Genomic DNA, 15,874 nt, shown 5'->3' with positions numbered 1-15,874 from the left:
AAATTCGGTGAGATCTTATATCGATGAAAAAAATGAAGGTATCCTGAACAAATTACATGATTGGAAATCAAATATGGAAGCAATTATAGATTTCATGCAGCAAGATCTTCCTGTAAGTGCTTCAATTCCTACTACTAAATCAATGCTATTATGGACATCTCAAAAAATTGTAAGTACTTCAATTCCTAGCACTCAACAAATGCCAACTCCAATATTTCAACAACAACAAGTTTTGAAAGATTGAGAAAAGAAAGAAAAAATAAAGGGAAAAAGGTATAATCTTCACCTACAATTTATCCTTTAGAAGATTATCTCATGAAGAGATACACAACAATTAGAGATTGGATTGCAAGACATCCATCTGAGTAAGAAATTTCATTTTACTTTGTTGACTTAATTACCATAATTTTGTCACGACTCACTTAATGCTAACTTAAATTTGTTGCACAGGACATACTGGGATGATGGATGCAACAATATGTACGGAAGAGATACGTTGAAGAACCTATTGGATATAACAAAAAATATAAGTATTGCGGTAAGTGAAGTTTAGTAATTACACCAAATTTTATTAGCTTATTATATATCTAATTGATGCCTATTTATTTCATTAGAACATTGAAGTGGAGTTAAAACTGCTGAGACAGCGACTGCTCACTTGTTTCCAAAGAATATGCTATTATGGACTTTGAATTTCAAATCGAATGCGTTCGTTAGATGCTCTGGTATGCAAACTCAGAAGTAAGAGTTAATGGTAAAGATCAGACAATTGAAATTAATTTAAAGGAGTATGTAAACGGTAGATTACCTAAAGCTGGTCGTCCATGGATGACATGCAACTATCTACTAATTCCATGTTCATACCCCAGCAATAATTGGTACCTTTTTCATATTAATATTCGTGAGTGGAAGTTCCAAATATATGATTGCAGCAATAGTCCTCACACACCAGAAGAAGTTAAAGCTCATGTAATTGCAACACAAGGTTTGGTCCAAAAACTGTTATTTTTTTCAGTCTCCAAAAGTGATATAAGAAAATATATATAAACAAACAAACGCAGATGGAGATTATGCCTTACCAACCCTACACAAACAATGGGTGAGTATTTAAATTATTTATTATCTACCCTAATTTTCAATTTTTCTAGCTAATTTGATCACAGCACTAATCTAATCTAACACAACTCCTTGTTTATTTGGTTGGCCAAATTGCGCAATCTTTGTACTTAAATACATCGAATGTTTCATCCTAAAACATCCAATAGAAACTGTTTTACTAGGCAGGATGAGCATATATAGAAGGAAGGTTGCAACGGATATTTGTTTCAAGAAATATTTTTTACATTCTTATTCATCTTGATGTCGATTGTAATAGATAGTTCAAGAACATGAACATCTTGTCTTAGAAGGAAAGTCATGTAAGAAATTTAAAGTAATTAGGTCATGTAGCGTCCTTAATTATTATGCACCTTTGTTTCCTTCTCTCTTTTGAATATGTTGTTGTAAGAATTTAATTCCTCCATATTTTTCTAATGCTGATGATGTGAGAGAAAGAGCAAAACACAACACTAACCGTAGAGTATGCAAATGATTTTGAATGTATTCACATTGTATGAGAAAATTGTAAGCAGCACCATGAGCTCAATGTACCACCATATACATAGTTAGAAGTGATAAGATAACTAACCTAGTAACGAGAAATAATGCTTAAGGAATTGAGAGCAGACTGGATTAGAAGGGGCAAATTTAACCTGGTTCTTTGATTTCCTCAACAAGTTCGCCAATTTCTTTTGGGTAATGCATGAAAGTTCTCAAATGCGAAGCTTAGACCATCGCTGGCGAAGTGAAGATGAGAAATAGCACCCCAAACCACAGCCAGTATATCCACAATCCTTTCGAGAGGTTTGACAAAATGAGGAAAGTCACTCTTGCAACCCTATTTATTATTAAGACCATAAATGAGTAAACAATGAATAAGATATTAGGAAACAAGATATAATGGAAATCAACAACAACATCCAAGAATAACTAACCTCTTGTACTCTTCTGAATCCTTATTACAAAAATTTTCCTCTCGGGCGAACAACAGAATTGCAGAGATGAATAGCTAATTTTTCAAGTAAAGACTAGGGGAATAAAACAAAAAATAATTTATACAAATTTTTATATAAGAAGAAAGAAGCATAGTAATGCAATAGGATTTATAAGATTCGTGGATTTAGAGCCAATAGTAGATGTAATAAAAATTCAAAATGACAACATTGTTTAGAAGTTAAATCGGTGTATTTCTATGAATACAATTTTAGAAAATAACCATCTAAACAACATTTTGGAACAAAGAAAATTAAACTAAAGTTAGAACTTCATCGAAAACAACATTCTTAGTACATTTAGCATGGATTTGATCGTCAAGCATTAATTTGGCAAGAATTTTAATACATGCACTTGTTTTTGCTCTTGACAGCGCAACATATAATTGTCCGTGCAAAAATACTAGATGTGGAAGATATACTTCAACATAGTCAAAAGTTTGTCCATGGGATTTGTTGATAGTCATTGCAAAATATGGGCGTACTGAAAATTGTGTTATTTTAAATGGAAATAAAATCTTATCACGCTCTAGTGGAATAAAAGAGATACGGGTAAAAATACTTTATTACCAGTATATTTTCCAGTAGCAATTTCTGCATGGATGACATTCCGTTGTAAGTCTCGACATATCAATCTTGTTCCATTACACAATCCTTCTGCATGATTAATATTCTGGAGTAATATTATGGAACAGTCGATCTTCAATACCAATTCATATGGTGGTATATCATTTAGGGTTAACGAATTGAAAAAATCTTCTTGCGCGTACTCTCCTGTCCTATCTAACATTTCATCGAAGCTGCTGGGAAACATTCTATGAGAATATTATTAAAATCATCGACATGCTCATTTTTAGGTGCTAAAATAACCCGATTCATCATGTGTGGAAAGTTCTTTGAATAGTTAGCTATTTTCGAAAATCCAATATCAATAGCTTTTGTAACGAAATATCATCTTCTTCATAATCCAGAGTCATACAAAACCAAAGTTTAATCATATTACAAGAATGCTTATTTTCTGTTCCATTGCCGATCTTAAGTAAATATTCTGAAAAATGAGGATCTAAGCGTGCTCGCATATTTTGATGTAATTTGACCTTTGTAAAAAGGGGCCATAGATAAGAGTTAACAAGACTTGATGCAATTATATCTTCTTTGCTCCCTTGCTGAACAAGAAGTAAAATTTGTTGAAAATTTCCATCCAAAACAACTACGTTCCCACCAAACGGTAATTCAACATCAGTTATATCTCTTAACATTTTGTCTAAAGCTTCAATAGCTTGAGAATTAATCATTGGAGCTTTGTCCCAAATAATTAAACATGTCATCCTAAGTAGATCAGCTAGAACAGATTGTTTACTGACTGTGTAATGACCTGGACCTCTCGCCCAAGTCATTAGTTTACGTACTGTCAGCTTTAGGTGGGTCTTGCGCCTACTTATCCCTCACGGCTTTCTTTGCATCCCCCAGGATTCGAATCTTGGGGGACGCGAAGAAAGTCGTGAGGGATAAGTGGGCCTTGCGGACAGTACGTAAGTTAACGGCTTGGGTGAGAGGTCCGGGTCATTATAGACTGAACATATACTATCACTATGAATATAAAGTGGAATTTTAAACCTTGAATGCGCCGTTCAACCTTCAGTAACAAGCCTACAGCGACTCCTGAAGATGCAGTTGCTAGAGCAACTAGATTTTTTAACCTAACAGCTGTAAGCAATCCACGATACAAAAAAGTTTTCGCTTTTCCACCCGGACCATCAATAAAAAACATATCACCAATATTATGGAAGATTTTATCAAGTATTGCATCATAAGCAGCTCTGTGCTCTTGGTTTAACTTATCTGCACAAAGAAGATCATCTGTAGATATTGAGAGTTCTAATTATTCACTAACATTCTCTCTAACATTTTCTTCTGTTGCTGGAGATTAATATGATAAACACCTAATCCATAATCATTTAAAGATTTGCCAAGAGGTTTTAAGAATGAATTTATAGACTCCATTGCTTTTACTTCTGCATTATCCGAACTCACATTTTTTTTAAAAACATAATCTTTTAACATAGATCCTTTAAATCATGCCATAGTTTTTTTGGATCATCAGGACTACACAATGCTAAAATAGTAGCAAATAACCGACGGAGTGAATCTGACATTTGATAAGTACAAGCTTCTTGCAAACACAATTCACAATTGTCATTCCCTCTAATTAAACCTTGTAATAGTGCAGCCTCACGAAAAGTTTTTACAGAAATGCCATTAACGAACTTCAAACTTTTAAAGGATAAGGGTCCTCTAATGTGGTTTAACAATATTCGCAAGTAATACCTTTCACCCTCACCAGGACTTGCTGACACAATCCTTCCAACCACAGCACCCATTCTTTTTTTTTTTTTTCTAATAGTCAAACATTTACGATGTCCATCCCACACAAATTGTTCAGGAAATTCTCTGTACAAGAGTTTTCTTGCTCCTTCGTTTGTAGCATTCATTGTAAAAAATTCAGTTAGTATAGTTTTCTAGAAAAAAGTATGTGTGATAACTCTAGGAAGATCATCTATATTTTTATACATTATTAATTGCTGATTTTCTAGGTGTAATTGTAATGAAATAACAAACGGATACATTTCATACATGGTAAATCCATAGATCCTCCTCATTGTTTCAGGGGGAGAGATCCATCTATTGAATTGGAATTTTTATATTTCATCCAAAAAAATATAATTCATTATGATTATTAATAGAAAAGCTCACTTTGTCATATCTTTTGTAATCATATTTATACAAATATTTTACAGCTTTTATTGTTGAACATATTTCTATATTAATATGACAATCGTATTTAGCTAACAGATAAGAATTATAAGTCACCTATTATCAAGAGAATGTTTTCTAACTTTAACCCTAATGTCATTGTCACGTCTTCTATATTTAGGATAAGAATTCTCATCCAAAGAAGTGTGTGCATTGTATTTATGTGGATAATGACCTCTACATGCTCCACCACCTTGCATACACACATTGTCTGGATTTAAAGAACCACAAGGACCATGCATCATGTGTTTAACAACAATGGAATGCAAATAAGGATACTTTGTACTATCAGGGATTTCAGAAGATACTATCCTGTCGACATTCTCAAGAGAGCTAATTTTGGAACCCGATTTAAGTATAATTAGAAAGTGAGCATGTGGTAAACCTCTCTTTTGGAACTTTATAACATATATATACGTAGCCACATGTCCAAATAATTATTTTTTGAATAAATCTTTTTTTAACTCTTCTAACTTTGCCCTAAAAACTCACGAGACCAAATCAGGTCTATTTTGAACCTCATCACAATACTCTAATTCTCACCTTATTTCAGGTCAATTCGAATTGCATGTAATAGTTAAAAATAATCAGGTTTCCCAAATTTTTGGACCAATGCCATTGCATCTATGTATCTTTTATTCATATCCCTAGGACCACCAATGAATGAGGATGATAAAATAGTATTCTTACCTACGTTGGATCCTCTAGTTTCACCATTTTGCATACTATCAACAATTCCTTGATAAAACTCACTACGTATTACTGTTTGATTATTACAGAAGTAATTCAATCTAGAAGATTCAACTTTAACATACATGTCAACCACATATTGTTGGAAAAGTCTACCAACACGTAATAGAATAGAGTTATCTAATGACCTTACTTGTATTTTATAACAATAATACTCACGACAAGAGACCTGGCATCTTTTCCGCTTCTATTGCAAGACTTAAGATGCATCAAACATAAACAAAAAATACAATTAGAAAATAGACTAATACATAATCGTAAATCTTAAAAGAAACCAATAATTCATCGTCAAACCTACCATTTCATTATTCAACAATTATTGTGGAGAATCAACATAAGTGCATCAATCAACGGTTGTATGCAAGAAATATCATCATCCACATGCAATTTATTCACTCTTTCAATGCCCTGGTGCCAGCCATGTTCATCATTAGGAAATAACAAAAGGTACTGAAGAGGGTCATAACATCCAAAATAGTAAAGCACTCTGTGTTCACTACCAGAATGAGCATAAATAAATATATCACGATTTCAAACATTTTTTCGATGTTCCATTATCTACCAAGATAGCAGCAACTTGCGATGTTGTTGAAGAATTGTAAACTCTTTGATCCATATTTAGATACAATTTTTATACAATGACTCTGTAAATTAAGAGTATTAGTTAAACTTCTAAAGAATTTTGTGTAAGGATTAATCTTTAAGATGCGATGTAATTTCTCCATAATTGATTGAGATAATCCAATCAATATTTTCAATCGATTTTGTATCTCAATTTCAGTGTTGTACAAATAAAGCTGTAAAAAAGAAGGCTTAGAATCCATAGAAAGAAGATTATTCAAGTAATAATATATTTGTCCCTGAATTCTAAAATTATATATTTCTTTGTTTCTTCTGCATAAATCCTTATCATATTTTACTCCAAAATAAGTAAACATAAATCTACAATTATAACTTCGAATATAAGTCCTAAATTCAACTGACTCGTCAGATGGGGATATAAATAAATCATACAATTCCTGAGGTACATCACTAATTCTTAGTTGAATGGTTCCATCAGAATAGCAAAAACCTTTACTTTATCCTTTAAATTTTTTTGCTCCACAGAAATTACAAAATGTCGGAACGGGTAACAAATAACAATGGGTTGGAATTTGTTGTTATATATGTATATTTGAACTATTTTATTTGAGTGCGAAAACAACACCTAGAAAATACAGAATTTGCAATTGATTACAATCTACAAATTTCAGCTCAAGGGAACACTGAAAGAATAAAGTGAAAGTATAACCAACCTCTTTCGGTTTCTTCAGGAGCACTTCCAAACCTCTCAGATGGACGAACGGGATCATTTATACAACAAATAAAGCAAATATAAGAAAATTTTAATAGGAAAAATATAACCAAGCTAAAGATGGAATTCATATAAATACCTGTCTTCTGTGCTTGTGGATCATGAGAAGTGACTGCTCTTTTTGACAGAGAATTCAGCTAACGTTTTTGTCGTGATTGTCGTGTTTGTGCGTATGGTTCTCGTCGACGTGAATTTTGAGCTTGTTTTGTAGCAGAATCCATCACACAAACAACTAAACCAAAAATAAAAAATAAAAAATCTTTCTTGAAATAACCTATGTGAATTACTCGTGGAGTTTCTCATTTATAATGCCATGCTTTGGACTATAATGAACAATTGAAGAAAGACATCGGTAAGTAAAATAACCACTATTAAAATCCACATGAGAGAGAGAGAGCTACCTTCAATTGTAGACTGCAAATCCAGCAATAATTCACAAGAACAATAGCCAAACCTATACAAAGGAAAAAGAAAAAGAAGGAAATAACCTAAATTCAACCTAGTTTATCTGCTTGAAATCTAGATGAGAAGGAAAAAAGAGCTTTAAATTCTCAAAGTAATCAACGCCAAACATAAATTAAACTAAAAAATCCCAGTTAAAAATCTTACAGAACTCACAAAGAAGTTTCAAGAACAAAAGGAAATTTTATATTTTTAAATAGTTTCTAATATACAAGAAAGGAACCGTGAGCTACCCAAAAATCAAGGGAAAAAATAGCAAGAAAGAGGTAGAGAAGCTGTATAGCGTGGGAAAAAAATTTTCGCACGGAGCTTCTGCTCTCTGTATTTTTTTCATTATTATTTTTTTCTCCATTTTTTGGCATTCTGTTAAAATAAATGTTTTTATTCTCCTTAGCACATAAACAACATTCTCACCAACAATGTACAAAATGAACTGAGCAAATGAAATATGAAATAAGCAAACAATCTATAAACAAAATGAACTTTAATCCTAATACATATTACCAAAGTCGGTTTGAAGGTACACTCCGGCAATTGATCAAATACTTTGACAACAATCAATTAGAACTACTAATCAAACTACTTCAATTCACCATTAAAGACAAATCTTAACAACTAAAGAGATGAATGGATTGTATGAGTTCAACATTACACCCATTTTATAAAATTAATCAATCACATTACCTTGAAGCTGAAGTTGAAGTAGGCAAATGATGTCTCTAAAATTTCGATGAATCTCCAACCGTATGGAAATGTAAAAGTATACAAATTGCAATTGTTAGGGTAGAGAATCAGAAAAGAACTCGATGAATTAGGGTATAAACCAAGGAGAGAAACCATGCCTTCTTACACTATCAATGGCAGAGGAATGAGCTAGCAGAAAATGATGGAGAAACGATATGGTTCAAGCCAGAAACAATAAAAAATAATAATAATAATAATAAGTGCAAGATGAAATATATGACTGACGCGTGTCCCGCCAACGCTCAGAGCGCACGGAGCTTTTGCTCTCTGTATTTTTTTTTTTTTTGGCATTCTGTTAAAATAAATGTTTTTATTCTCTTCAGCATATAAACAACATTCTCACCAATGATGTACAAAATGAACTGAGCAAATGAAATATGAAATAAGCAAACAATCTATAAACAAAATGAACTTTAATCCTGGTACATATTATCAAAATCAGTTTGAAGGTACACTTAGGCAATTAATCAAATATTTTGACAACAATCAATTAGAACTACAAACCAAACTACTTCAATTCACCATTAAAGACAAATCTTAACAACTAAAGAGAGGAATGGATTGTATGAGTTTGGCATTACACCCATTTCGTAAATTTAATCAATCACGTTACCTTGAAGTTGAAGTTGAAGTAGGCAAATGATGTCGCTAAAATTTCAATGAATCTCCAACCATATGGAATTAGAAAAGTTTACAAATTGCAATTTTCAGGGTAGAGAATCAGAGAAAAACTCGATGAATTAAGGGTGAACTAGGGAGAGAAACCATGCCTTCTCACACAATCAGTAGCAAAGGAATGGGCTAGCCAAAAATGATGGAGAAACAATATGGTTCAAGCCAGAAACAACATAAAAAAAAGTACAAGAGGAAATATATGACTGACGCATGTCCCACCAATGCTACACTCATTTATATATGTAGGACATATTAAAAATTATTGATTCTGGGAAAAAATAATGGTTTGTTTGTTCGTAGCTATTGATGTCTTTCAGTTACAAAAAAAATAGGAGAATTGTGGAAGTCAATAATTTTGATTTTTTTTTTATAACATTGAGTATATATAATAAAATATCATGTAGCCATTGTTTGGTAAAAATTACAAATCAGATTTTAATTTAAGTCAAAATAAACAATTAATTTTAATAAAATATTTTACGGAACCCAAACTTCTCAGTTGTACATTTCAATTTTTATCCAAATTTACTAAAAATTATTTTAATCCTTATCAAGCAGGAGCATAATATATCATGAATTGTTTTATTTTTATTGGTTAAATGTGATTTTTTTTTCCCATTAAATATTTGGAATATGTATATGCTCACACCAAAATTGAGAGGCCAAAGCCCATCCGTCATAATACAGACAGGACATCTACTAATCTGGGCTTGACAAATCCTGGGATATCTACACCTCAAGGCCCAAAACATAATTCAAAAAAGGGTGTTGAAAATGAAAAATCTTTTCGAACTGGAAAAAGGAAAAAGAGAAACATCACACAATACAAAAACACTACTTCGTGTTAATCCACTCACACACACGCGCTCTGTAGGAAAACTTGTCCCTTTCTCTCTCTAGAAATCCCTTTATCAATGGCATCCCCACGGGAGGAGAGCGTGTACATGGCCAAGCTGGCCGAGCAGGCCGAGCGTTACGAAGAGATGGTGGAGTTCATGGAGAAAGTCGTCGCGGCGTCAGAAGGCGGCGAGGAATTGACGGTTGAGGAGCGTAACCTCCTCTCCGTGGCCTACAAGAACGTTATTGGCGCTCGCCGAGCTTCATGGAGGATCATATCGTCGATCGAGCAGAAGGAGGAGAGCCGGGGCAACGAGAGCCACGTTTCAGCCATCAAGGGTTACAGATCTAAGATCGAGTCAGAGCTCTCAAACATCTGCGATGGGATTTTGAAACTTCTCGACTCAAAACTCATCGGATCCGCCTCCAGTGGTGACTCCAAGGTCTTCTACTTGAAGATGAAGGGTGATTATCACCGCTACTTGGCAGAGTTTAAGACTGGTGCCGAGCGGAAAGAGGCCGCCGAAAACACTCTCTCGGCTTACAAATCGGCTCAGGTTAGGTTTCTCGCTTTTCTTTTTATTATTTTTTTTCCAGTCTTTATATATTAATATTATATTTAATTGTTTGTGATCTAGCGAATAATGTGGCATAAGTCCTTAGATCGAGCTTTTAGACTTTAGGTTTTACTATGGAATTTATTTGATGAGATTTGTTGGGATTATTGCTAAGATTTAAAATTTAGATCGATTTTCATAATTTAAAATTCTTCCCATGGGTAAAGTATTAAAGCGGCACTCTGTATTTATTAATTTATGGAAAACTGTTGATTTTATGTGAAACCGGAAAAAGTATAATGGATCATTGTATTTTATTTGACTTATTACTTATTTTTGAATCGTGGATATAATTTCTTCTCCATGATTAGCATTTTCGTGAAAATGTTGCAGTGAAGTTTCATTTTACTCAGATTTATTATGTTGAAGTTTATATATACATAGTTTGGCTTTTAATTTCTTCTCTCTTATGATGAAAAGTTTGATTCTTTTATTTATTTATTTTGCAGTAGATGGGGTTCCACGCAGCAAATGAAATAATTTGATCACATTGATGCAAATTTTGAATTTATTTGCTAAACATTTCTGGTGTTTACAGGACATTGCGATTGCTGAGCTTGCCCCAACACATCCAATCCGGCTTGGACTAGCGCTCAATTTCTCAGTCTTTTACTATGAGATTTTGAATTCTCCTGATCGTGCTTGTAATCTTGCCAAACAGGTTTATAATATAATGAAACTTTTATCTCAAATCCCTTTGTTGTTTGTTAACCCCAAATGAAATATTAATTCAGACTAAGAGGTGAACAGCATACAAATTCAATATGTAATTGAATTAGGCTTCTTTCAGTTGAAGGTGATGATGTATTGTGGTTTAATATTCATTTCTCATTGGTTAGGCTTTTGACGAGGCAATTGCGGAATTGGACACTCTTGGAGAGGAGTCTTACAAGGATAGCACTCTGATCATGCAACTTCTCCGTGATAACCTCACTTTGTGGACTTCCGATATGCAGGTAAAGTTTTCTGTTCTTTCCTTCTGTAGTGCGTCCAGGGCTATTACAAGAACGAGTTTAATGAATGTCACTGCTTATTCTTCTGATATAGGATGATGGTTCTGAGGAGATCAAGGAAGCACCAAAGCCGGATAATGAGTAGTTAAGTTTGTGTTTTTAGCATTTGGGTGTTTTTCTATTTATTGTTAGTGTTGCTTTTTATTTTTTGAATTAAAACTGCTGCTTGTAGCCAGTATTCTGCTTTCTTGTCTACTTGTTTGCTGAATTTCCAACTTTAGAAGCTAATTTTCACCAATTTGTTAGTCTCTCTTTTTCATTTCTCTTTATTATTTTATATGCATTACTGCGAAAGTAATCTTTGGTTTAAATTATTGTTGCACTTGATGATTTATTGCTTGTAGCCAAATAGTTCTAATACTGCAATTAAAGTGTCATCTCCCTCTCTCTCCCTCCTTTGTGCTCTCACCCACCCACCTTGTCTTTACCGATGGCTGAAGACGGAAAAGTTCAGTTATAATGTGGCTAAAGAAAGGGGAAATTAATGCATATATGAACACCGGGCAAATTAATCAACTATCGGGAAAACCGTGTGCATGTTATGCAATGAACCTTTACTTGTAGGACAGATTAAAAATATAGGACTTTTACCCCTTTTCATATTCTACTTATTCATTTTGGTTGTTACAGCAGAAAGTTTCACTAATGAAGAATTTCATGAATGAGGATCAATGGAATCACGATGTTATAAGATTCTAGTTTACCTTGGTCTCAGTTTCTGATTAAATAGATTGGTTGGTTGAGTTTAAATTGGAGTTATTCAATTATATAGAGAAAAGAAGTATATAGCTTCGCTTGCGCGGAGGCCTCTGTCTGCTCAAGCGAGAAGAAAGCCTGCTTGAGCAGACACCTCCTGCAACCTGCGGAAAATTCAAAATTTAAATTTCTTAAATATGATGTTAAATGTCTTTTCATGGAGATTTCTTGTATAGATGTAATTATAAAAATAGTTGTATTTCATGAAAGATTCTCACACGTACAACATATCATTCAGATTTTGATCTTTCAACACGTTCAAATCATAAAATCTAGTTTTATATTTGTTCTTTGTTCATCTGAGTTTTTAGCTTATTGCTTGACGCAAACTCATTAAGACGCGGATTAATCATTTGGGCTATTTGTGGATGATTCCTTAAAGCAATCTCGTAGGCGAGAATAGGCAAATGAAACTTTCAGAATAATGTTTTTCAACGTGTTCGAGCTTCTGATTCCGATCTTCTTTCGTTCTTTATTGGAAAGATTCTTGTTTCAATTTCCATTCTTCATTCCTTTTGTAAAGCTCAAATCTGAAAGCCTTATTACAAAATAGAGAATGAAATGATCCCATCAAGATGATGAATAAAGATTTGGTTAGACTTGATAGGTTTAATGGATCAAAAATAACTAGTTGGCAAGATAAGTTCAAATTCCTTCTAATAACATTGAAGATCTTCTGTGTGTTCGATCTGAACTTGACGTTAATTCCAGAAGCAGCAGCTATAATCATGGAGTAAGGGTCGAAAGGATAAGAAGATGAATTGATATGTCAATGTGATATGTTAATGTGACATTCTAAATGCTTGATCGAATCGCTTGTATCACCTCTACGTCAACACTTCTTACTCTAATGAATTTGGGAAGCACTTGAAAACAAGTATGAAGTGGAAGAAGGTACCGAAAGGGATTTTGGCTTCGAAGTACTTATATTTTAAAGTGCTTGAAGATATTCCCTTGCGACCACAAATTTAGTAACTCTGAATCATTGTTAAGAAGTTGAAAGGGTGAAAATAGAACTTTTCGAGTTTTTCCTAGTTGGTGGTATAATTGCAAAGTTACCATCGACTTGACGGGGTTACTTCACAATTTTGGAGATTTTTCATTGAAACTGATTAAAAAAACATATTTGTATTGAGAAATAATCAAGAGCAAGAGCTAAGAATGAAAGTTCTCATAATGACCCTTCAAAAGCTAATGTCGTGAACAACATCGAGCAATCAAATGAAGGCCAAAAAAGTGAAAGTCTCTAGGTCTTAAAGAGGTTAAAAAGAAGTCTAAGGGATCGTGCTCGAGAATTTAGACACAAAAGGACATTAAAAGAATGTTAGGATCATGTTTTGACCATCTCACTTGAAAATCAATTGATGTTCAGTGAAGACAAGTTAATTTTTTTATGGCATTCTATCACCATCATTAGAATGACTCCAACCGATGTGTGTAAGAAAGATCCTTTCAATCCCAACAATACGTCTATCAACACTAAGCTCTTGTTACATGAATTCATGATCCTAGCTCTAATATCACTTGAATGAGGGCATATTAAACCTTTTATGACATGGATCATTATCATTTGAATGACCCAACTTATGAACTTAAGAGAATTCCCATTGTACGCCAACAAGGAAGAGGAAAGTGGTGGATACTTGCACAATGGTGCTTTTCCCTTATTATAGGTCTCTTTTTAAGACCTATTTTGAAGTTAATGGTGGACGAGAAATACACGTGGAAAATGAAGACCGTTCAAAAGTTATTGGCGAAGGGGATGTGGAGCTTGTCTTCACATCTAAAAGGAAGATTACTCTAACCAATGTACTTCACATTCCAAATATGAATAGGAAGTTAGAAAGCGGAGATTTTTTGGGTAAATTCAGGATCAAAGTTGTGTATGAATTGGGAAAACTTGTATCGTCTCGAAATGGCAATTTTATTGGAAAAAGGCTTTTAAGGTGAAGAAGCGATCAAATTATGTACTATTGATAATGAAATGAACAATAAAGTCCTTTTGCTTATATTGTTGGTTAGTACATTAGCACACGTATCTAGTTGTATGAAAAGGAATGATCAAATGTGGTTTTCTTTCCTGAAACGTAAAGGATCATGATAAATGTGAAATATGTATTAAGCCTCAATTTGAGCACAATTTTTTTTTGTAAAAATGAGTTTTGTAATAGTGATTTTTTCTTAGGGGATGTGTGATTAAAAAAGTAACGATAAGTTTTGAATTTTCGTACAAAGTTTTTTTATTAGTAGAATGTGTGACTAAAAATGAGTTTGAGATAAAATGAGTTTTTAGAGAGTGTGACTCAAATCTAAAATTACAGAAAACTATGAAACTTCATAATTATTTGAACTTATATATTCCGACATATGTGAATTGAATGATATGCATGGAAATATGTATTTTGATTTTTCTAGATGCACTTTTGTATACTTATTAAGCTCATGTTTGATGCCGATTACTTTGAGAAAACAGAGTTTTGAATTGTGATTTTTTTGAAGAATGTGGTTAAAAAGTAGGGAAGAGTTTTGGGTTTACGTGTTAAATATTTAATTACAAAAAATGTTTGGTTGAAAATGAGTATGAAAATTAAAAAGTTTTGAAATAATAGTTGTCAAATAGTAGCTAAATCATAAAGATAAAACATTTAATATGTATAAATCGAGGCTCAAAATCAATTAAATAAAAAGATTAAACCCCGTTTGAGCTCCATTAAATTTATAATACATTTTTTTTCTTTTTAATCACACATTTTTCAATAGAATAATATTATACATAAATAAATAAATAAATCCTTCTTTGTCAATAACACATTATTCAAAAAAACACTATTTCAAAAATTATAACATCAAATCATGGGGCCAAACGGGGGTTAAAATACTTAAAAGTGATAGAAGATGAGGATATTTCTCTAGTAAATTCAATAGTTTTGGTGAACTTAAAATAATACATCATTGTTTTGTACCTCGTACACCCTAACAAAATGGTATGGTTCAAAAAAAGAATAGAAGATTTTTAGAAATGATGAATGCTATGTTATTAAACGTTAGTTTGCCATTATGGGAAATTTTAGGTAGTGCGTTTATATTATAAATCTTGTTACTATGAAAAGAAATAAGCTTCTCCATATGAGTAATCAAAAGGTAAAAAATCAAATATTGAATACTTTAGAATGTGGGGTGTTCTGCATACTGTAAGAACATGGATCCAACAAGAATAAAGCTAGGCACAAGAGGTATTAAACGCGCCTTTGTAGGACATGGTTTAAATAGTAAGGCATGTTGACTTCTAAACCTAGAATGCAATTTGATAATAGAATCCCGCTAAGTTGAATTTTTTGAGAGTTTATTAACATCGAAAAAGGATTCTCAAATTTTAAGGAAACTCATGGAGGTTCCTATTCTAGTATACCACTAGAAGAATCATCTCGTAGAGTCGTAGTGACATTAATGAATCCAATGAACCTCAATGAAGTAATAGAGTGACATTAATGAATCCAATAAACCTCAATGAAGTAATAGAGTTTGTACTGGTAGAATAAATAGTTTAGGATATGATGAGATTGGTTTTTCACTTATTTCTATCTACTTGGTAGAAGGAAGTAGGATAACTGTTATTAGAAAAATTTCATTTATTTCTCAAGCTGAAAATGACCCTGAACATGTATGGGGATGGCAAAAATACCTATCTAGCCCGATACTTGCGGAGCCTCGTCTCGAACGGGGTGCGGATTACCCGATTAATCGGATAATCAGATTGGGTAC

General features: G+C 33.0%; 2 protein-coding genes across 2 annotated transcripts; one reads left to right on the top strand and one right to left on the bottom strand.

The window, feature by feature from the left end:
• Positions 1–2,998: 2,998 nt before the first annotated feature.
• Positions 2,999–4,471, bottom strand: LOC111376280. Its single transcript, XM_022999229.1, has 3 exons — positions 4,306–4,471; positions 3,708–3,932; positions 2,999–3,465 (listed from the first exon to the last, which is right to left on the bottom strand). The coding sequence occupies exons 1-3, from the start codon at positions 4,469–4,471 to the stop codon at positions 2,999–3,001; spliced, it is 858 nt and encodes a 285-aa protein (XP_022854997.1).
• Positions 4,472–9,712: 5,241 nt separating this feature from the next.
• On the top strand, positions 9,713–11,615 carry LOC111376287 (14-3-3-like protein 16R). Its single transcript, XM_022999235.1, has 4 exons — positions 9,713–10,283; positions 10,882–11,004; positions 11,183–11,299; positions 11,391–11,615. Exons 1-4 carry the CDS (start codon positions 9,804–9,806, stop codon positions 11,439–11,441), a joined length of 771 nt encoding a protein of 256 aa, XP_022855003.1. The 5' UTR covers positions 9,713–9,803; the 3' UTR covers positions 11,442–11,615.
• Positions 11,616–15,874: the final 4,259 nt, after the last annotated feature.

Source organism: Olea europaea, unplaced genomic scaffold (genome assembly GCF_002742605.1).
Source record: "Olea europaea var. sylvestris unplaced genomic scaffold, O_europaea_v1 scaffold1481, whole genome shotgun sequence".
Classification (NCBI taxonomy): Eukaryota; Viridiplantae; Streptophyta; class Magnoliopsida; order Lamiales; family Oleaceae; genus Olea; species Olea europaea.
This window is presented reverse-complemented; position numbering and strand designations above follow the sequence as displayed.